The following is a 21,459-nucleotide window of genomic DNA, read 5'->3' on the forward strand; positions in this document are numbered from 1 at the left end:
TGAAAGAAAGGGTGCTTCTATAGTCCCTTTCTGAAAGAAAGGGTGCTTCTATAGTCCCTTTCTGAAAGAAAGGGTGCTTCTATAGTCCCTTTCTGAAAGAAAGGGTGCTTCTATAGTCCCTTTCTGAAAGAAAGGGTGCTTCTATAGTCCCTTTCTGAAAGAAAGGGTGCTTCTATAGTCCCTTTCTGAAAGAAAGGGTGCTTCTATAGTCCCTTTCTGAAAGAAAGGGTGCTTCTATAGTCCCTTTCTGAAAGAAAGGGTGCTTCTATAGTCCCTTTCTGAAAGAAAGGGTGCTTCTATAGTCCCTTTCTGAAAGAAAGGGTGCTTCTATAGTCCCTTTCTGAAAGAAAGGGTGCTTCTATAGTCCCTTTCTGAAAGAAAGGGTGCTTCTATAGTCCCTTTCTGAAAGAAAGGGTGCTTCTATAGTCCCTTTCTGAAAGAAAGGGTGCTTCTATAGTCCCTTTCTGAAAGAAAGGGTGCTTCTATAGTCCCTTTCTGAAAGAAAGGGTGCTTCTATAGTCCCTTTCTGAAAGAAAGGGTGCTTCTATAGTCCCTTTCTGAAAGAAAGGGTGCTTCTATAGTCCCTTTCTGAAAGAAAGGGTGCTTCTATAGTCCCTTTCTGAAAGAAAGGGTGCTTCTATAGTCCCTTTCTGAAAGAAAGGGTGCTTCTATAGTCCCTTTCTGAAAGAAAGGGTGCTTCTATAGTCCCTTTCTGAAAGAAAGGGTGCTTCTATAGTCCCTTTCTGAAAGAAAGGGTGCTTCTATAGTCCCTTTCTGAAAGAAAGGGTGCTTCTATAGTCCCTTTCTGAAAGAAAGGGTGCTTCTATAGTCCCTTTCTGAAAGAAAGGGTGCTTCTATAGTCCCTTTCTGAAAGAAAGGGTGCTTCTATAGTCCCTTTCTGAAAGAAAGGGTGCTTCTATAGTCCCTTTCTGAAAGAAAGGGTGCTTCTATAGTCCCTTTCTGAAAGAAAGGGTGCTTCTATAGTCCCTTTCTGAAAGAAAGGGTGCTTCTATAGTCCCTTTCTGAAAGAAAGGGTGCTTCTATAGTCCCTTTCTGAAAGAAAGGGTGCTTCTATAGTCCCTTTCTGAAAGAAAGGGTGCTTCTATAGTCCCTTTCTGAAAGAAAGGGTGCTTCTATAGTCCCTTTCTGAAAGAAAGGGTGCTTCTATAGTCCCTTTCTGAAAGAAAGGGTGCTTCTATAGTCCCTTTCTGAAAGAAAGGGTGCTTCTATAGTCCCTTTCTGAAAGAAAGGGTGCTTCTATAGTCCCTTTCTGAAAGAAAGGGTGCTTCTATAGTCCCTTTCTGAAAGAAAGGGTGCTTCTATAGTCCCTTTCTGAAAGAAAGGGTGCTTCTATAGTCCCTTTCTGAAAGAAAGGGTGCTTCTATAGTCCCTTTCTGAAAGAAAGGGTGCTTCTATAGTCCCTTTCTGAAAGAAAGGGTGCTTCTATAGTCCCTTTCTGAAAGAAAGGGTGCTTCTATAGTCCCTTTCTGAAAGAAAGGGTGCTTCTATAGTCCCTTTCTGAAAGAAAGGGTGCTTCTATAGTCCCTTTCTGAAAGAAAGGGTGCTTCTATAGTCCCTAACTGAAAGAAAGGGTGCTTCTATAGTCCCTTTCTGAAAGAAAGGGTGCTTCTATAGTCCCTTTCTGAAAGAAAGGGTGCTTCTATAGTCCCTTTCTGAAAGAAAGGGTGCTTCTATAGTCCCTTTCTGAAAGAAAGGGTGCTTCTATAGTCCCTTTCTGAAAGAAAGGGTGCTTCTATAGTCCCTTTCTGAAAGAAAGGGTGCTTCTATAGTCCCTTTCTGAAAGAAAGGGTGCTTCTATAGTCCCTTTCTGAAAGAAAGGGTGCTTCTATAGTCCCTTTCTGAAAGAAAGGGTGCTTCTATAGTCCCTAACTGAAAGAAAGGGTGCTTCTATAGTCCCTTTCTGAAAGAAAGGGTGCTTCTATAGTCCCTTTCTGAAAGAAAGGGTGCTTCTATAGTCCCTTTCTGAAAGAAAGGGTGCTTCTATAGTCCCTTTCTGAAAGAAAGGGTGCTTCTATAGTCCCTTTCTGAAAGAAAGGGTGCTTCTATAGTCCCTTTCTGAAAGAAAGGGTGCTTCTATAGTCCCTTTCTGAAAGAAAGGGTGCTTCTATAGTCCCTTTCTGAAAGAAAGGGTGCTTCTATAGTCCCTTTCTGAAAGAAAGGGTGCTTCTATAGTCCCTTTCTGAAAGAAAGGGTGCTTCTATAGTCCCTTTCTGAAAGAAAGGGTGCTTCTATAGTCCCTTTCTGAAAGAAAGGGTGCTTCTATAGTCCCTTTCTGAAAGAAAGGGTGCTTCTATAGTCCCTTTCTGAAAGAAAGGGTGCTTCTATAGTCCCTTTCTGAAAGAAAGGGTGCTTCTATAGTCCCTTTCTGAAAGAAAGGGTGCTTCTATAGTAGCTTTCTGAAAGAAAGGGTGCTTCTATAGTCCCTTTCTGAAAGAAAGGGTGCTTCTATAGTCCCTTTCTGAAAGAAAGGGTGCTTCTATAGTCCCTTTCTGAAAGAAAGGGTGCTTCTATAGTCCCTTTCTGAAAGAAAGGGTGCTTCTATAGTCCCTTTCTGAAAGAAAGGGTGCTTCTATAGTCCCTTTCTGAAAGAAAGGGTGCTTCTATAGTCCCTTTCTGAAAGAAAGGGTGCTTCTATAGTCCCTTTCTGAAAGAAAGGGTGCTTCTATAGTCCCTTTCTGAAAGAAAGGGTGCTTCTATAGTCCCTTTCTGAAAGAAAGGGTGCTTCTATAGTCCCTTTTTGAAAGAAAGGGTGTTTCTATAGTCCCTTTCTGAAAGAAAGGGTGCTTCTATAGTCCCTTTCTGAAAGAAAGGGTGCTTCTATAGTCCCTTTCTGAAAGAAAGGGTGCTTCTATAGTCCCTTTCTGAAAGAAAGGGTGCTTCTATAGTCCCTTTCTGAAAGAAAGGGTGCTTCTATAGTCCCTTTCTGAAAGAAAGGGTGCTTCTATAGTCCCTTTCTGAAAGAAAGGGTGCTTCTATAGTCCCTTTTTGAAAGAAAGGGTGTTTCTATAGTCCCTTTCTGAAAGAAAGGGTGCTTCTATAGTCCCTTTCTGAAAGAAAGGGTGCTTCTATAGTCCCTTTCTGAAAGAAAGGGTGCTTCTATAGTCCCTTTCTGAAAGAAAGGGTGCTTCTATAGTCCCTTTCTGAAAGAAAGGGTGCTTCTATAGTCCCTTTCTGAAAGAAAGGGTGCTTCTATAGTCCCTTTCTGAAAGAAAGGGTGCTTCTATAGTCCCTTTTTGAAAGAAAGGGTGTTTCTATAGTCCCTTTCTGAAAGAAAGGGTGCTTCTATAGTCCCTTTCTGAAAGAAAGGGTGCTTCTATAGTCCCTTTCTGAAAGAAAGGGTGCTTCTATAGTCCCTTTCTGAAAGAAAGGGTGCTTCTATAGTCCCTTTCTGAAAGAAAGGGTGCTTCTATAGTCCCTTTCTGAAAGAAAGGGTGCTTCTATAGTCCCTTTCTGAAAGAAAGGGTGCTTCTATAGTCCCTTTTTGAAAGAAAGGGTGTTTCTATAGTCCCTTTCTGAAAGAAAGGGTGCTTCTATAGTCCCTTTCTGAAAGAAAGGGTGCTTCTATAGTCCCTTTCTGAAAGAAAGGGTGCTTCTATAGTCCCTTTCTGAAAGAAAGGGTGCTTCTATAGTCCCTTTCTGAAAGAAAGGGTGCTTCTATAGTCCCTTTCTGAAAGAAAGGGTGCTTCTATAGTCCCTTTCTGAAAGAAAGGGTGCTTCTATAGTCCCTTTCTGAAAGAAAGGGTGCTTCTATAGTCCCTTTCTGAAAGAAAGGGTGCTTCTATAGTCCCTTTCTGAAAGAAAGGGTGCTTCTATAGTCCCTTTCTGAAAGAAAGGGTGCTTCTATAGTCCCTTTCTGAAAGAAAGGGTGCTTCTATAGTCCCTTTCTGAAAGAAAGGGTGCTTCTATAGTCCCTTTCTGAAAGAAAGGGTGCTTCTATAGTCCCTTTCTGAAAGAAAGTGTGCTTCTATAGTCCCTTTCTGAAAGAAAGGGTGCTTCTATAGTCCCTTTCTGAAAGAAAGGGTGCTTCTATAGTCCCTTTCTGAAAGAAAGGGTGCTTCTATAGTCCCTTTCTGAAAGAAAGGGTGCTTCTATAGTCCCTTTCTGAAAGAAAGGGTGCTTCTATAGTCCCTTTCTGAAAGAAAGGGTGCTTCTATAGTCCCTTTCTGAAAGAAAGGGTGCTTCTATAGTCCCTTTCTGAAAGAAAGGGTGCTTCTATAGTCCCTTTCTGAAAGAAAGGGTGCTTCTATAGTCCCTTTCTGAAAGAAAGGGTGCTTCTATAGTCCCTTTCTGAAAGAAAGGGTGCTTCTATAGTCCCTTTCTGAAAGAAAGGGTGCTTCTATAGTCCCTTTCTGAAAGAAAGGGTGCTTCTATAGTCCCTTTCTGAAAGAAAGGGTGCTTCTATAGTCCCTTTCTGAAAGAAAGGGTGCTTCTATAGTCCCTTTCTGAAAGAAAGGGTGCTTCTATAGTCCCTTTCTGAAAGAAAGGGTGCTTCTATAGTCCCTTTCTGAAAGAAAGGGTGCTTCTATAGTCCCTTTCTGAAAGAAAGGGTGCTTCTATAGTCCCTTTCTGAAAGAAAGGGTGCTTCTATAGTCCCTTTCTGAAAGAAAGGGTGCTTCTATAGTCCCTTTCTGAAAGAAAGGGTGCTTCTATAGTCCCTTTCTGAAAGAAAGGGTGCTTCTATAGTCCCTTTCTGAAAGAAAGGGTGCTTCTATAGTCCCTTTCTGAAAGAAAGGGTGCTTCTATAGTCCCTTTCTGAAAGAAAGGGTGCTTCTATAGTCCCTTTCTGAAAGAAAGGGTGCTTCTATAGTCCCTTTCTGAAAGAAAGGGTGCTTCTATAGTCCCTTTCTGAAAGAAAGGGTGCTTCTATAGTCCCTTTCTGAAAGAAAGGGTGCTTCTATAGTCCCTTTCTGAAAGAAAGGGTGCTTCTATAGTCCCTTTCTGAAAAAAGGGTGCTTCTATAGTCCCTTTCTGAAAAAAGGGTGCTTCTATAGTCCCTTTCTGAAAGAAAGGGTGCTTCTATAGTCCCTTTCTGAAAGAAAGGGTGCTTCTATAGTCCCTTTCTGAAAGAAAGGGTGCTTCTATAGTCCCTTTCTGAAAGAAAGGGTGCTTCTATAGTCCCTTTCTGAAAGAAAGGGTGCTTCTATAGTCCCTTTCTGAAAGAAAGGGTGCTTCTATAGTCTCTTTCTGAAAGAAAGGGTGCTTCTATAGTCCCTTTCTGAAAGAAAGGGTGCTTCTATAGTCCCTTTCTGAATGAAAGGGTGCTCCTCTAGTAGCTTTCTGAAAAAAGGGTGCTCCTCTAGTAGCTTTCTGAAAAAAGGGTGCTCCTCTAGTAGCTTTCTGAAAGAAAGGGTGCTCCTATAGTCCTTTTCTGCTAGAACGGGTTCTCCTATAGTCATTTTCTGATAGAACGGGTGCTCCTATAGTCCTTTTCTGATAGAACGGGTGCTCCTCTAGTCCCTTTCTGAAAGAAAGATGCTCCTATAGCCCTTTTCTGAATGAAAGGGTGCTCCTATAGTCGCTTTTTGAAAGAAAGGGTGCTCCTATAGTCCCTTTCTGAAGGAAAGGGTGCTCCAATAGTCCTTTTCTGAAAGAAAGGTTGCTCCTCTAGTAGCTTTCTGAAAGAAAGGGTGCTCCTATAGTCCTTTTCTGATAGAACGGGTGCTCCTCTAGTCCCTTTCTAAAGGAAAGGGTGTTTCTATAGTCCCTTTCTGAAAGAAAGGGTGCTCCTATAGTAGCTTTCTGAAAGAAAGAGTGCTCCTATAGTCCTTTTCTGATAGAACGGGTGCTCCAATAGTCCCTTTCTGAAAGAAAGGGTGCTCCTATAGTCGCTTTCTGAAAGAAAGGGTGCTCCTATAGTCCCTTTCTGAAGGAAAGGGTGCTCCAATAGTCCCTTTTTGAAAGAAGGGGTGCTCCAATAGTCTCTGTCTGAAAGAAAGGGTGCTCCTATAGTCCCTTTCTGAAAGAAAGGGTGCTCCTATAGTCCCTTTCTGAAAGAAAGGATGCTCCTATAGTCCCTTTCTGAAAGAAAGGGTGCTCCTATAGTCCCTTTCTGAAAGAAAGGGTGCTCCTATAGTCCCTTTCTGAAAGGTTCTGAAGGAAAGGCTGCTCCTATAGTCCCTTTCTGAAAGAAAGGGTGCTCCTATAATCCCTTACGTTTTAGATGTTTTTTGCTCATATTCTAATAATCCACACTGTACCCTACAAAATTACACCCACATATCTAACTGGCTATACACGAGAGAACATCGACAAGTGGACGCAAACACAAATTCTTTTCGAGAGGATGTACTCAACTATAGTTTTTTTTGATGTTGTTGTTTTTGTTCTAAAAGTTAATAATGTTTGTTGATGCTTTTATTTGTTTGACTAGACCAAAGATGTAGTTGTTGTTGTAGTAGTGGTGATTGTGATAGCGAATGTGAAAAAAGGCAGCAACAACAACAAAAGAGAAGAATATAACTGCAGAGATAATCATGGAAATTGTAATGATAATGGGTTGACTGGTCGGTTGGTCGGTGATGGTAATGGATGGAAACCTGTTACTAATGGGTGATAGATGAAAGATAGAAGAGGGAAAGAGGTAATATATGAAGTGGTCAGTTACTGGGTCACACACATATCAATGGGATTTATTTTACTTTATACACCCATTACGCAGTTAAAGTAACAAAAAAACACAGTTATGAGAGGGCATACAATGAATGTCAAAGAGATGGGAGGGAAATGGGTAAGAGCGTGAGATTGAGAGGTATTGTAGTTAAAAACGGTGATATACCGGTAAGTGAATAGATATGGGGGAGGCAATGGAAGACAGATGAGTTATAGATAAAAAAAGCATGAAAGGGAAGGACATGAAAATGACAGTAGTTAAAGCCTGCGATTCCGTTTAGGTCATTGTGGCATTTGATGAAGAGAAATGTTTGATGTTGATGATGTGAAGCGTTTGAAAGACCAAAAGAGGGGGCGGGGAGTTGATAATGGAATGTAGTGCAACTTTTTTGTTGTTGTTTTTCTTTTTGTTTTGTTTTTGGTTTACCTTTAATATCGATGATGTTGATGCATCATTAATTGCTGTTGTAGTTATTACTGCTGCTGCTGCCGAAGTGCCAGCAGCAGTAGTTGTAGAAATAGCTGATGATTGTTGTTGGGATATTGTGGCTGTTGTAGTTGTTGCAGTTGCTGTTGCTATTGTGCTTGTGCTTAGGTTAGTTGGTGGTTTATTGACCATTACCGGCAATATTTGTTCACTTAGATTAATTGGGTTGGTGGAGGTGGTGGTGGTTGTTGTTGTGGTGTTATTGTTGTTGCTATTGGTATTGCTAGTGGGTGGGGAGTTTATTGTTGGTGTTGTTAAGGTCTCATTTGTTGTTTGTGCCAACAACACCGGGGATTTGTGCTCTTCATTAGAGGCCGCCGTCGATGCCATAAGGAGGGAATCATTGAGTTGAGGGCTTTGTTTGGGTTTTTCATCTTCAGCATAACTACAAGCACTTTGGTCCTTTGCCATATCATTCGCTGTCATAACATCAGTGGATTCTACGTCATCGCTCTTTAATTTTGTTTCAAATTCATATTTGTTTTGTGCGTTATAGGCGAATTTGTGATGAAAGGTCAGTTAGGGGTGTATTTTTTAGATTTTTTTTTATAAAATTTACAAAATCAATTTGTTTTTGTGTGATAAATTGTGTAATTTTTAAGATTTAAATATAATATGATAAAATAATATTTTTATATTCATTTTGTTTGTGTATATATTAGGGTGTGGGGTGCAAATTTTACATTAAAAAATATTTTTTAAGAAAAAAATTAAAAAAAAAATCATATTCAAAATAAATCCAAAAATCAAAGAAAAACAAAATGAATTCGAAAAAAACTCATTACAAATCTGACAACAAACAAGCTTTTTGGTGTTTGGTATTTTTATATTTAAAATATATTACAAAATTTGTTTGGTTAGTGAGAGAAAAAGTTGGGTGGGGGAAAATTTGGTGCACAAAAACTCCCTCTTCTTCTTTTTCTGCTCAACTCACTTGTATTGCGTTTTAATATTTTGTAAATTATTTCCATGGCACTTACCTTGGCAGTGATTTTCTTTTCAGCTCTATAACGATTGTTGATATTTCCTGTGGTTGATGAATTGGTGGCATTTGTATTGGCACCACCGCCATTGCCTACTCCTCCAACGCCGCCTCCTCCTCCTCCTGTGCTACTACCACCATCTATACTATCACCCATTAGGCTTGAATACTTCGAAGCAATCGAGGAGGTATCCTCTTTATCACCACTCAAATTGTTACCCGCCACACCCAATGGCGGTGGCAATGGTGTCGATGAGGCAGAGTTATTAGCTGTATTTGTATTGGTTACATTGGCTGCATTCATTTCGATGTTCTGTAATGGCCATTTGGCTCGGGTTTTCGTTTGTTTTTCTATCGAACTTACTGGAATTGGAGAAAAAAAGGAGAGAAAAGGAAATTAGAAGAAATTAAACATAGAACAAATATTATTTTACTTTAAAGAATATTTTTTTTTCAGACCAATAAACGTGGATTTTTTAAATAATTTTTTTCGAGGAACCTCGGACTATTAAAAGTGGATTTTTTAAATTAATGTTTTCGAGGGCTCTCAGACCAATAAACGTGGATTTTTTACATAAATTTTTTCGATGACCCTCAGACTAATAAACGTTGATTTATTAAATAAATTTTTTCGAGGGCTCTCAGACCAATAAACGTGGATTTTTTAAATTAATTTTTTCGAGGGCTCTCAGACCAATAAACGTGGATTTTTTAAATTAATTTTTTCGAGGGCTCTCAGACCAATAAACGTGAATTTTTTAAATAAATTTTTTCGAGCACCCTCAGACTAATAAACGTGGATTTTTTAAATTAATTTTTTCGAGGGCTCTCAGACCAATAAACGTGGATTTTTTAAATTAATTTTTCGAGGGCTCTCAGACCAATAAACGTGGACTTTTTAAATTAATTTTTCGAGGGCTCTCAGACCAATAAACGTGGATTTTTTAAATTAATTTTTCGAGGGCTCTCAGACCAATAAACGTGGATTTTTTAAATTAATTTTTTCGAGGGCTCTCAGACCAATAAACGTGGATTTTTTAAATTAATTTTTTCGAGGGCTCTCAGACCAATAAACGTGGATTTTTTAAATTAATTTTTTCGAGGGCTCTCAGACCAATAAACGTGGATTTTTTAAATTAATTTTTTCGAGGGCTCTCAGACCAATAAACGTGGATTTTTTAAATTAATTTTTTCGAGGGCTCTCAGACCAATAAACGTGGACTTTTTAAATTAATTTTTTCGAGGGCTCTCAGACCAATAAACGTGGATTTTTTAAATTAATTTTTTCGAGGGCTCTCAGACCAATAAACGTGGATTTTTTAAATTAATTTTTTCGAGGGCTCTCAGACCAATAAACGTGGATTTTTTAAATTAATTTTTTCGAGGGCTCTCAGACCAATAAACGTGGATTTTTTAAATTAATTTTTTCGAGGGCTCTCAGACCAATAAACGTGGATTTTTTTAAATTAATTTTTTCGAGGGCTCTCAGACCGATAAACGTGGATTTTTTAATTAATTTTTTCGAGGGCTCTCAGACCAATTAACGTGGATTTTTTAAATTAATTTTTTCGAGGGCTCTCAGACCAATAAACGTGGATTTTTTAAATTAATTTTTTCGAGGGCTCTCAGACCAATAAACGTGGATTTTTTAAATTAATTTTTTCGAGGGCTCTCAGACCAATAAACGTGGATTTTTTAAATTAATTTTTTCGAGGGCTCTCAGACCAATAAACGTGGATTTTTTAAATTAATTTTTTCGAGGGCTCTCAGACCAATAAACGTGGATTTTTTAAATTAATTTTTTCGAGGGCTCTCAGACCAATAAACGTGGATTTTTTAAATTAATTTTTTCGAGGGCTCTCAGACCAATAAACGTGGATTTTTTAAATTAATTTTTTCGAGGGCTCTCAGACCAATAAACGTGGATTTTTTAAATTAATTTTTTCGAGGGCTCTCAGACCAATAAACGTGGATTTTTTAAATTAATTTTTTCGAGGGCTCTCAGACCAATAAACGTGGATTTTTTTAAATTAATTTTTTCGAGGGCTCTCAGACCAATAAACGTGGATTTTTTTAAATTAATTTTTTCGAGGGCTCTCAGACCAATAAACGTGGATTTTTTAAATTAATTTTTTCGAGGGCTCTCAGACCAATAAACGTGGATTTTTTAAATTAATTTTTTCGAGGGCTCTCAGACCAATAAACGTGGATTTTTTAATTAATTTTTTCGAGGGCTCTCAGACCAATAAACGTGGATTTTTTAATTAATTTTTTCGAGGGCTCTCAGACCAATAAACGTAGATTTTTTAAATTAATTTTTTCGAGGGCTCTCAGACCAATAAACGTGGATTTTTTAAATTAATTTTTTCGAGGGCTCTCAGACCAATAAACGTGGATTTTTTAAATTAATTTTTTCGAGGGCTCTCAGACCAATAAACGTGGATTTTTTAAATTAATTTTTTCGAGGGCTCTCAGACCAATAAACGTGGATTTTTTAAATTAATTTTTTCGAGGGCTCTCAGACCAATAAACGTGGATTTTTTAAATTAATTTTTTCGAGGGCTCTCAGACCAATAAACGTGGATTTTTTAAATTAATTTTTTCGAGGGCTCTCAGACCAATAAACGTGGAGTTTTTAAATTAATTTTTTCGAGGGCTCTCAGACCAATAAACGTGGATTTTTTAAATTAATTTTTTCGAGGGCTCTCAGACCAATAAACGTGGATTTTTTTAAATTAATTTTTTCGAGGGCTCTCAGACCGATAAACGTGGATTTTTTAATTAATTTTTTCGAGGGCTCTCAGACCAATAAACGTGGAGTTTTTAAATTAATTTTTTCGAGGGCTCTCAGACCACTAAACATGGATTTTTGAAATTATTTTTTTCGAGGGCTCTCAGACCAATAAACGTGGATTTTTTAAATTAATTTTTTCGAGGGCTCTCAGACCACTAAACATGGATTTTTGAAATTATTTTTTTCGAGGGCTCTCAGACCAATAAACGTGGAGTTTTTAAATTAATTTTTTCGAGGGCTCTCAGACCACTAAACATGGATTTTTTAACTTAATTTTTTCGAGGGCTCTCAGACCAATAAACGTGGAGTTTTTAAATTAATTTTTTCGAGGGCTCTCAGACCACTAAACATGGATTTTTTAACTTAATTTTTTCGAGGGCTCTCAGACCAATAAACGTGGAGTTTTTAAATTAATTTTTTCGAGGGCTCTCAGACCAATAAACGTGGATTTTTTAAATTAAGTTTTTCGAGGGCTCTCAGACCAATAAGCGTGGATTTTTTAAATTAATTTTTTCGAGGGCTCTCAGACCAATAAACGTGAATTTTTTAAATAATTTTTTTCGAGCACCCTCAGACTAATAAACGTGGATTTTTTAAATAAATTTTTTCGAGCACCCTCAGACTAATAAACGTGGATTTTTTAAATTAATTTTTTCGAGGGCTCTCAGACCAATAAACGTGGATTTTTTAAATTAATTTTTTCGAGGGCTCTCAGACCAATAAACGTGAATTTTTTAAATAATTTTTTTCGAGCACCCTCAGACTAATAAACGTGGATTTTTTAAATAAATTTTTTCGAGGGCTCTCAGACCAATAACCGTGGATTTTTTAAATTAATTTTTTCGAGGGCTCTCAGACCAATAAACGTGAATTTTTTAAATTAATTTTTTCGAGGGCTCTCAGACCAATAACCGTGGATTTTTTAAATTAATTTTTTCGAGGGCTCTCAGACCAATAAACGTGGATTTTTTAAATTAATTTTTTCGAGGGCTCTCAGACCAATAAACGTGGATTTTTTAAATTAATTTTTTTTAAGGGCTCTCAGACTAATAAACGTGGATTTTTTAAATAAATTTTTTCGAGCATCCTCAGACTAATAATCGTGGATTTTTTAAATAAATTTTTTCGAGGGCTCTCAGACCAATAAACGTGGATTTTTTAAATTAATTTTTTCGAGGGCTCTCAGACCAATAAACGTGGATTTTTTAAATTAATTTTTTTTAAGGGCTCTCAGACTAATAAACGTGGATTTTTTAAATAAATTTTTTCGAGGACCCCCAGACTAATAAACCTAGATCTTTAAATAAATTTTTTCGGGGACCTCTAGACTAATAAACGTGGATTTTTTAAATAAATTTTTTCGAGGACCCCCAGACTAATAAACCTAGATCTTTAAATAAATTTTTTCGGGGACCTCTAGACTAATAAACGTGGATTTTTTAAATAAATTTTTTCGAGGGCTCTCAGACCAATAAACGTGGATTTTTTAAATTAATTTTTTTTCGAGGGCTCTCAGACCAATAAACGTGGATTTTTTAAATTAATTTTTTCGAGGGCTCTCAGACCGATAAACGAGGATTTTTTAAATTAATTTTTTCGAGGGCACTCAGACCAATAAACGTGGATTTTTTAAATTATTTTTTCGAGGGCTATCAGACCAATAAACGTGGATTTTTATACCCTCCACCATAGCACGATGGGGCCAATGACAGGTTTTCGAGGCAACAAATCACTGGGGCAAGCTAGACCTTCCAAATTTTGTACATATGTTTATAATGGGCTTAGAAACTAATATGCCAAATTTGGTTCATATCGGTTCATATATACATATAGCTGCCGTATATATGTTCGCCCGATTTTAAGCAATTGATGGACCAAACACGCAAATTCTGCCCTATTTTTATGCGATTTGGAAAATACCACGGAATTATGACTACAAATAAGTTTGCCAAGTTATATTGAAATCGGTTCAGATTTTGATATTGCTCCCATATATACTTTCGCCCGATTTTAGGTATTTGGTGCACCAATCCCGCTATGTATGTCCAATCTTGATGAAATTTGAAATGTGTGACGGATTTTGGTCTAGAAACATTTTTGGCAAATCATATTGAAATCGGTTCATAATTGGATATAGCTCCCATATATATGTTCGCCCGATTTCAGGAAAATTATTGACCAAGCATGCAAATTCCATCAAATAACAATAACATTTGGAAAATGTTACGGAATTCGGACTACAAATAAGTTTGTCAAGTTATATTGAAATCGGTTCAGATATAGAAATAGCTCCCCTATATACATATGTTCAAATTTCATGGTTTTGTCTGTGGTTTGTTATAAGTTAATAAAAAAAGGTTCCAAATTTAGTAAAAATCGGCTAAGATTCCGCCACAAAAGCCAAAGTTTGCGATATCTTTGAAATTATATATTATTATTATTATATACGTCTATTAAATTTTTCCGAAATCCAATTGGTAACATTAATGGGTTTCCGATTATTCGCCAACCAAAACATAAATATGTCCATATTTTTAAGTATTACGACACCTGAAATCAGATTTTTATGAAAAGGCGCAGATAGGCGCAGCTAATTTTTTCACAAAATGATAGTACGCATTAATACCTTTCACCACATATATATAATATCCTAGATCTACCTAGATCTCAAAAGTTATACTCCAGAGAACACATGGATAACAAAGCAAAATACTGCAAAAAAGACATAACATCTTAACTCAAAAATACATTTACCACACATAACATTTTTATTATTAGTTAACACTATCTTATTTTACATACCCATTGAAGAGCTTTCCATGTTTAAAAAATATAAAAATGTTGAAATGTTCTTTTTGGCGCCTAAAATGCTTTCAGTACTTATTTATAATGAATGTCGGAAAATGATGCATAAAAAAAATATGTCACCATTGCCACATCAGTATGTCGCTATGTGATGTTACCAGATTGATTTATTTTTTTATTTTTAGTGATTCAGAGTGTTGGCAATCGAAATCCGTTATTATTTTTTTCAAATTGTTCACTTCAAAAATTGACTTTTTGCCTCGAAAACCTGCTATTGGCCCCATCGTGCATAGTATGGAGGGTATATTAAGTTTGTTTTTCCGTTTGTAACGCATTGAAATACTCATTTGCGACCCTATAAAGTATATATATTCTTGATCAGGGTAAAATTCTAAGTCGATCTGAGCACGTCCGTCCGTCCGTCCGTCCGTCCGTCCGTCTGTGGTAATCACTCTAGCATCCACAAAAATGGAGATAGGACGCTGAAATTTTGGGAAAATGCGTCTTTTGTTTGCAGGCAGGTCAAGTTCGATGATGGGCTATATCGGTCCACGTTTTGGTATAGCCCCCATATAACGGTACCCCCCGATTTACGGTATTTTGACGTTTTTAGCTACATTTTCAGACCGATTTGGCTATAATTTGACATTTAGGGTTCTTAAGTATCAATAAACAGATATAACAAAACTTGTGGACATAGGTCCACGTTTTGGTATAGCCCCCATATAACGGTACCCCCCGATTTGCGGTATTTTGACGTTTTTAGCAACATTTTTAGACCGATTTAGCTATAATTTAACATTTAGGGTTCTTAAGTATTAATAAACTTATATAACAAAAGTTGTGGACATAGATCCACGTTTTGGTATAGCCCCCATATAACGGTACCCCCCGATATACGGTATTTTGACGTTTTTAGCTACATTATCAGACCGATGTAGATATAATTTGACATTTAGGGTTCTTAAGCGTTAATAAACTTATATATAAGAAGTTGTGGACATGGGTCCACGTTTTGGTATAGCCCCCATATAACGGTACCCCCCGATTTACGGTATTTTGACGGTTTTAGCTACATTTTCAGACCGATTTGGCTATAACTTGACATTTAGGGTTCTTAAGTGTCAATAAACATCTATAATCAAACTTGTGTACATAGGTCCACGTTTTGGTATAGTCCCCATATAACAGTCCCCCCCGATATACGGTATTTTGACGTTTTTAGCTACATTTTCAGACCGATGTAGCTATAATTTGGCATTTAGGGTTCTTAAGTGTCCATAAACTTATATAACAAAAGTTGTGGACATAGGTCCACGTTTTGGTATAGCCCCCATATAACGGTACCCACCGATTTGCGGTATTTTGACGTTTTTAGCAACATTTTTAGACCGATTTAGCTATAATTTGACATTTTGGGTTTTTAAGTATCAATAAACATTTACAACAAAAGTTGTAAACATAAGTCCACGTTTTGGTATAGTCCCCATATAACAGTCCCCCCCCCGATATACGGTATTTTGACGTTTTTAGCTACATTATCAGACCGATGTAGCTATAATTTGACATTTAGGGTTCTTAAGTGTTAATAAACTTATATAGCAAAAGTTGTGGACATAGGTCCACGTTTTGGTATAGCCCCCATATAACGGTACCCCCCGATTTACGGTATTTTGACGGTTTTAGCTACATTTTCAGACCGACTTAGCTATATTTTGACATTTAGGGTTCTTAAGTGCCATTAAACTTATTTAACATAACTTGTGGACATAGGTCCACGTTTTGGTGTAGCCCCCATATAAAGGTACCCCCCGATTTGCGGTATTTTGACGTTTTTAGCTACATTTTCAGACCGATGTAGCTATAATTTGACATTTAGGATTCTTAAATGTCAATAAACTTATATAACATAAGTTATGGACATAGGTCCACGTTTTGGTATAGCCCCCATATAACGGTACCCATCGATTTACGGTATTTTGACGTTTTTATCTACATTTTCAGACCGGTATACCTATAATTTGACATTTAGGGTTCTTAAGTGTAACTGAACTTATATAGCAAAAGTTGTGGACCTAGGTCCACGTGTTGGTATAGCCCCCATATAACGGTACCCCTGATTTACGACATTTTGACGTTTTTATCTACATTTTCAGACCCATTTAGCTTTCAATTGACATTTAGGGTTCTTAAATGTCAATAAACTTAGATAACTAGTGGACATAGGTCCATGTTTTGGAATAGCCCCCATATAACGTTACCCCCCGATTTCAGGTATTTTTAGAATTTTACCAGCAAGTTTTAACCGAATTATCTGTAATTTGAACATTTGACATTTGAAATTCTTAGTGGTCACCACACCTCTCCACTAAAAATTGTCAAGAAAGCCCCCATATAACGGTACCTCCCGATTTTCAGTAATTTGATGATTTTAGCTACAATATTAAACCGAACTAGCAGTAATTTGACATTTGAAGTTCTTAGTGGTCACAACACCTCTCCATCAAAAATTGTCAACATAGGTCCATGTTCGGATATAGCCCTCATGTAACGGTACCTCCCAATTTTCAGTAATTTGGCCATTTTAGCTAAAATTTTTAACAAAACTAACTGTAATTTGACATTTGAAGGTTGTAGTGGTCACCACGCATCAATAATTTTCAACATAGCCCCAATATAACGATATTTCCCGATTTTCGGTACTTTGAGGATTTTACTTAAAATGTTTAACCGAACGTAGGTCCATGTTTTTGTATAGCCCCAAAACAAACCTCCCGATTTTCCGTACCTTAGCTTTATTTCTGGACGAACTTTCTGTAATTTGAAATTTAAAAGTCAACAAAAATGGTTCATTTAAGTTCATATTTTCGTATAGCCCAGATACCTCCGAACTAGCTGCTAATGACATTTGAAGTTCCCACGTTATGTACCGATTTTCGATATTTTGAGGATTCTATCTAAATTTTTTAACCGAATTAGGAGTTATTTGACATTAAAGGCTCCCATCAAAAACTCTCAACATAGGCCCATGTTTTATTATAACCCCTATATAACAGTACCTCCCAATTTCTAGCCCACCAAAAATTGTCAACAGTTAGATATAGGCACAATAAAAAAGGGCCTCCCGAATGAAGCATTTTATGTACATTATCTGACATTTTAACGTACTCACTTAAAGTTGGGGACAGGAATGAATATTTTATGGTGGAGGGTATGAAAAGTTCGGCCCGGCCGAACTTAATGCTTTTTTACTTGTTTAAATTAATTTTTTCGAGGGCTCTCAGACCAATAAACGTGGATTTTTTAAATTCATTTTTTTGAGGGCTCTCAGACCAGAAAACGTGGATTTTTTAAATAATTTTTTTCGAGCACCCTCAGACTAATAAACGTGGATTTTTTAAATAATTTTTTTCGAGCACCCTCAGACTAATAAACGGGGATTTTTTGAATAAATTTTTTCGAGCACCCTCAGACTAATAAACGTGGATTTTTTAAATAAATTTTTTCGAGCACCCTCAGACTAATAAACGTGGATTTTTTAAATAAATTTTTTCGAGCATCCTCAGACTAATAAACGTGGATTTTTTAAATAAATTTTTTCGAGCATCCTCAGACTAATAAACGTGGATTTTTTAAATAAATTTTTTCGAGCACCCTCAGACTAATAAACGTGGATTTTTTAAATAAATTTTTTTCGAGCACCCTCAGACTAATAAACGTGGATTTTTTAAATACATTTTTTCGAGCACCCTCAGACTAATAAACGTGGATTTTTTAAATACATTTTTTCGAGCACCCTCAGACTAATAAACGTGGATTTTTTAAATACATTTTTTCGAGCACCCTCAGACTAATAAACGTGGATTTTTTAAATAAATTTTTTCGAGCACCCTCAGACTAATAAACGTGGATTTTTTAAATACATTTTTTCGAGCACCCTCAGACTAATAAACGTGGATTTTTTAAATACATTTTTTCGAGCACCCTCAGACTAATAAACGTGGATTTTTTAAATAAATTTTTTCGAGCACCCTCAGACTAATAAACGTGGATTTTTTAAATAAATTTTTTCGAGCACCCTCAGACTAATAAACGTGGATTTTTTAAATACATTTTTTCGAGCACCCTCAGACTAATAAACGTGGATTTTTTAAATAATTTTTTCGAGCACCCTCAGACTAATAAACGTGGATTTTTTAAATAATTTTTTTCGAGCACCCTCAGACTAATAAACGTGGATTTTTTAAATAATTTTTTTCGAGCACCCTCAGACTAATAAACGTGGATTTTTTAAATAATTTTTTTCGAGCACCCTCAGACTAATAAACGTGGATTTTTTAAATAATTTTTTTCGAGCACCCTCAGACTAATAAACGTGGATTTTTTAAATAATTTTTTTCGAGCACCCTCAGACTAATAAACGTGGATTTTTTAAATAATTTTTTTCGAGCACCCTCAGACTAATAAACGTGGATTTTTTAAATAATTTTTTTCGAGCACCCTCAGACTAATAAACGTGGATTTTTTAAATAATTTTGTTCGAGCACCCTCAGACTAATAAACGTGGATTTTTTAAATAATTTTTTCGAGCACCCTCAGACTAATAAACGTGGATTTTTTAAATAAATTTGTTCGAGGACCCTCTGACTAATAAACGTGGATTTTTTAAATAATTTTTTTCGAGCACCCTCAGACTAATAAACGTGGATTTTTTAAATATTTTTTTTCGAGCACCCTCAGACTAATAAACGTGGATTTTTTAAATAATTTTTTTCGAGCACCCTCAGACTAATAAACGTGGATTTTTTATATAATTTTTTCGAGCACCCTCAGACTAATAAACGTGGATTTTTTAAATAAATTTGTTCGAGGACCCTCTGACTAATAAATGTGGATTTTTTAAATAATTTTTTTCGAGCACCCTCAGACTAATAAACGTGGATTTTTTAAATAATTTTTTTCGAGCACCCTCAGACTAATAAATGTGGGTTTTTTAAATAATTTTTTTCGAGCACCCTCTGACTAATAAACGTGGATTTTTTAAATTAATTTTTTCGAGGACCCTCAGACTAATAAACGTGGATTTTTTAAATTAATTTTTTTCGAGGACCCTCAGACTAATAAACGTGGATTTTTTAAATTAATTTTTTTCGAGGACCCTCAGACTAATAAACGTGGATTTATTAAATTAATTTTTTTCGAGGACCCTCAGACTAATAAACGTGGATTTTTTAAATTAATTTTTTTCGAGGACCCTCAGACTAATAAACGTGGATTTTTTAAATTAATTTTTTTCGAGGACCCCTAGACTAAAAAACGTGGATTTTTTAAATTAATTTTTTCGAGGGCTCTCAGAACAATAAACGTGGATTTTTTAACTAATTTTTTCGAGGGCTCTCAGACCAATAAACGTGGATTTTTTAAATTAATTTTTTCGAGGGCTCTCAGACCAATAAACGTGGATTTTTTAAATTAATTTTTTCGAGGGCTCTCAGACCAATAAACGTGGATTTTTTAAATTAATTTTTTCGAGGGCTCTCAGACCAATAAACGTGGATTTTTTAAATTAATTTTTTCGAGGGCTCTCAGACCAATAAACGTGGATTTTTTAAATTAATTTTTTCGAGGGCTCTCAGACCAATAAACGTGGATTTTTTAAATTAATTTTTTCGAGGGCTCTCAGACCAATAAACGTGGATTTTTTAAATTAATTTTTTCGAGGGCTCTCAGAACAAAAAAAGTGGATTTTTTAAATAATTTTTTCGAGGGCTCTCAGACCAATAAACGTGGATTTTTTAAATTAATTTTTTCGAGGGCTCTCAGACCAATAAACGTGGATTTTTCAAATAAAATTTTTCAAGGGCTCTCAGACCAATAAACGTGGATTTTTTAAATTAATTTTTTCGAGGACCCTCACACTAATAAAGGGTTGGACCCATTTTAATTTCACTCTACAGTATTTGTGTCCCTGAAGCGTATGAGTGACCTCACAAATATCAGATACCACTCATACGCAACCTCAAACCCAAACAAAATGACAACCCGTTTTACTCAGTGTTAAAAAAATTTTCTTAGTTTTCCGATCTGTTCACTAAAGCCGAGTGACCAAAGGTTCTAGTTATGTGAACCCTACTAAAATCTAGGTATATATTTTTAAATTATTTACTTACTATACGAATCTGGAAAATCCACGCCCTTTATACGTAAACTGGTGATCTCATCATCGATTTGTTGATTCATAGCTGCCGCATTATCAATTACCAGCAAAATATTTTCCGGCTTAATGTCCGTGTGAATAATGTTACATTTACTGTGTAAATAATCCAAACCCTCCAACACTTGTTTGATAATATTTCGCACTTGGGCCAAAGCCAAACCCTGATAGTTATTCTTAACGATTAACTTATAAAGGCTACAGCCCAGTGCCTCAAAAACCAAACATGTGTGAACACCATTCACGCCGCGCACCGTAAAGTGATTGAGCAAACGTACAATACGTTCACGTTTCACATCCAAGGGATCAGCATCACGTATAGCCTCGAGGAGGCGTATTTCATCAGCTGCAGTCTCAATATAATGGGGGGCACTTTTCACCACTTTCAGGGCGACATACTTTTCTTCTCTGTAAGTAAAGACAAAACAAAAGAGACAGATACTAAGGCTGGAACATTTCGAACTTTCTCTTTTAACTTACTTGAGATCTCGACATAGCCACACCGTGGAAAAGTGTCCCCAGCCCAGTTTACGCACAACTCGAAACCGATTATCAAATATATCACCTATAACCACCGGATGATAACCGCCACGACAATATTGGGCCGCATCTTCCTGCTCCTCATCCGACCCATATAAACTGCTGTCGGGTGAATCGGGAAATATTTCATCGGTGGTGCTTAAAGTACCACGAGGTTCAGATCTGAAATCAAAATAAGAGAAAATTTTATTATTTTCCATATAAGCGAACAGCATAAGAAGATATCGAAAATCAGGTTGAAACAAAAATTAAATCAAAACATAATAAATATAGAATGTCATGCTCAACAAAAATCCTACAAAAATCGAAGCCTACTTCGACAATTAATTTGAAAAAATATTTGTCAGAGCTCTGTTTTTACGGAATATTTTTGTTTTCATCCTCACACCAATAAACGTGGATTTTTAAAAGATTTTTTTTTCAAGCATCCTCCGGCAAATAAACTTGGATTTTTTAAAGAATATTTTTCAAGCATCCTCAGACCAATAAACGTGGATTTTTTAAAGAATATTTTTCAAGCATCCTTAGACCAATATACGTGGATTTTTTAAGAATATTTTTCAAGCATCCTCAGACCAATAAACGTGGATTTTTTTAAAGAATGTTTTTAGGGGATGGAAGATACCAAGGAACAGTCCTGACCGGTTTTAACATGGGAAAGCCCAGGATTTATCTTGGTCCCTCTTTCATCAAAGTGGACACTGACCTCCCCGTGGTGTCACCTGGGGAACTGACTTTAACACCCGTTAAAGGTAGTGAGCTAACATGTGCCGCGCGTTCACCCATAAGAACGTTCAAAACTTGGGTTTGGGCGTCGGGTTAGTAACCCTCCCCTAGAAAAACAGCCTACTATGAAAAAACGAAAGAAAGAAAAACAAACCCCTCTAAAGTTGATGAACCCCGCAAACGTTTTAAGGACCATGATCTGCGAATCTGCACCTGGAATGTTCGCACTCTTTATAGAGAAGGTGCAGTCTTCGCATTGGCAGACGTATTATAGCTGCCAT

At 36.4% G+C, this 21,459-nt stretch overlaps 1 protein-coding gene across 12 annotated transcripts in view; it reads right to left on the reverse strand.

Annotated features, from left to right (window-relative positions):
* Positions 1 to 21,459, reverse strand: part of Srpk79D (Serine-arginine protein kinase at 79D) — a 91,499-nt gene that overhangs the window by 16,268 nt on the left and 53,772 nt on the right. For 7 of the 12 annotated variants that reach the window (XM_073985525.1, XM_073985527.1, XM_073985520.1 and 4 more), the window contains 3 exons: positions 20,393 to 20,614; positions 19,869 to 20,320; positions 8,098 to 8,462 (listed from right to left, as the gene is read on the reverse strand). In XM_073985525.1, the coding sequence (XP_073841626.1) occupies positions 8,098 to 8,462; positions 19,869 to 20,320; positions 20,393 to 20,614 (1,039 nt within the window). Of the gene's footprint in view, positions 1 to 7,057; positions 7,571 to 8,097; positions 8,463 to 19,868; positions 20,321 to 20,392; positions 20,615 to 21,459 lie in introns of all 12 variants that reach the window. The other 5 variants (XM_073985519.1, XM_073985517.1, XM_073985518.1 and 2 more) reach the window with 1 other exon arrangement.

This window comes from Musca autumnalis, unplaced genomic scaffold (genome assembly GCF_047663935.1).
Source record: "Musca autumnalis isolate F117 unplaced genomic scaffold, ASM4766393v1 scaffold_4, whole genome shotgun sequence".
NCBI classification, from domain to species: Eukaryota; Metazoa; Arthropoda; class Insecta; order Diptera; family Muscidae; genus Musca; species Musca autumnalis.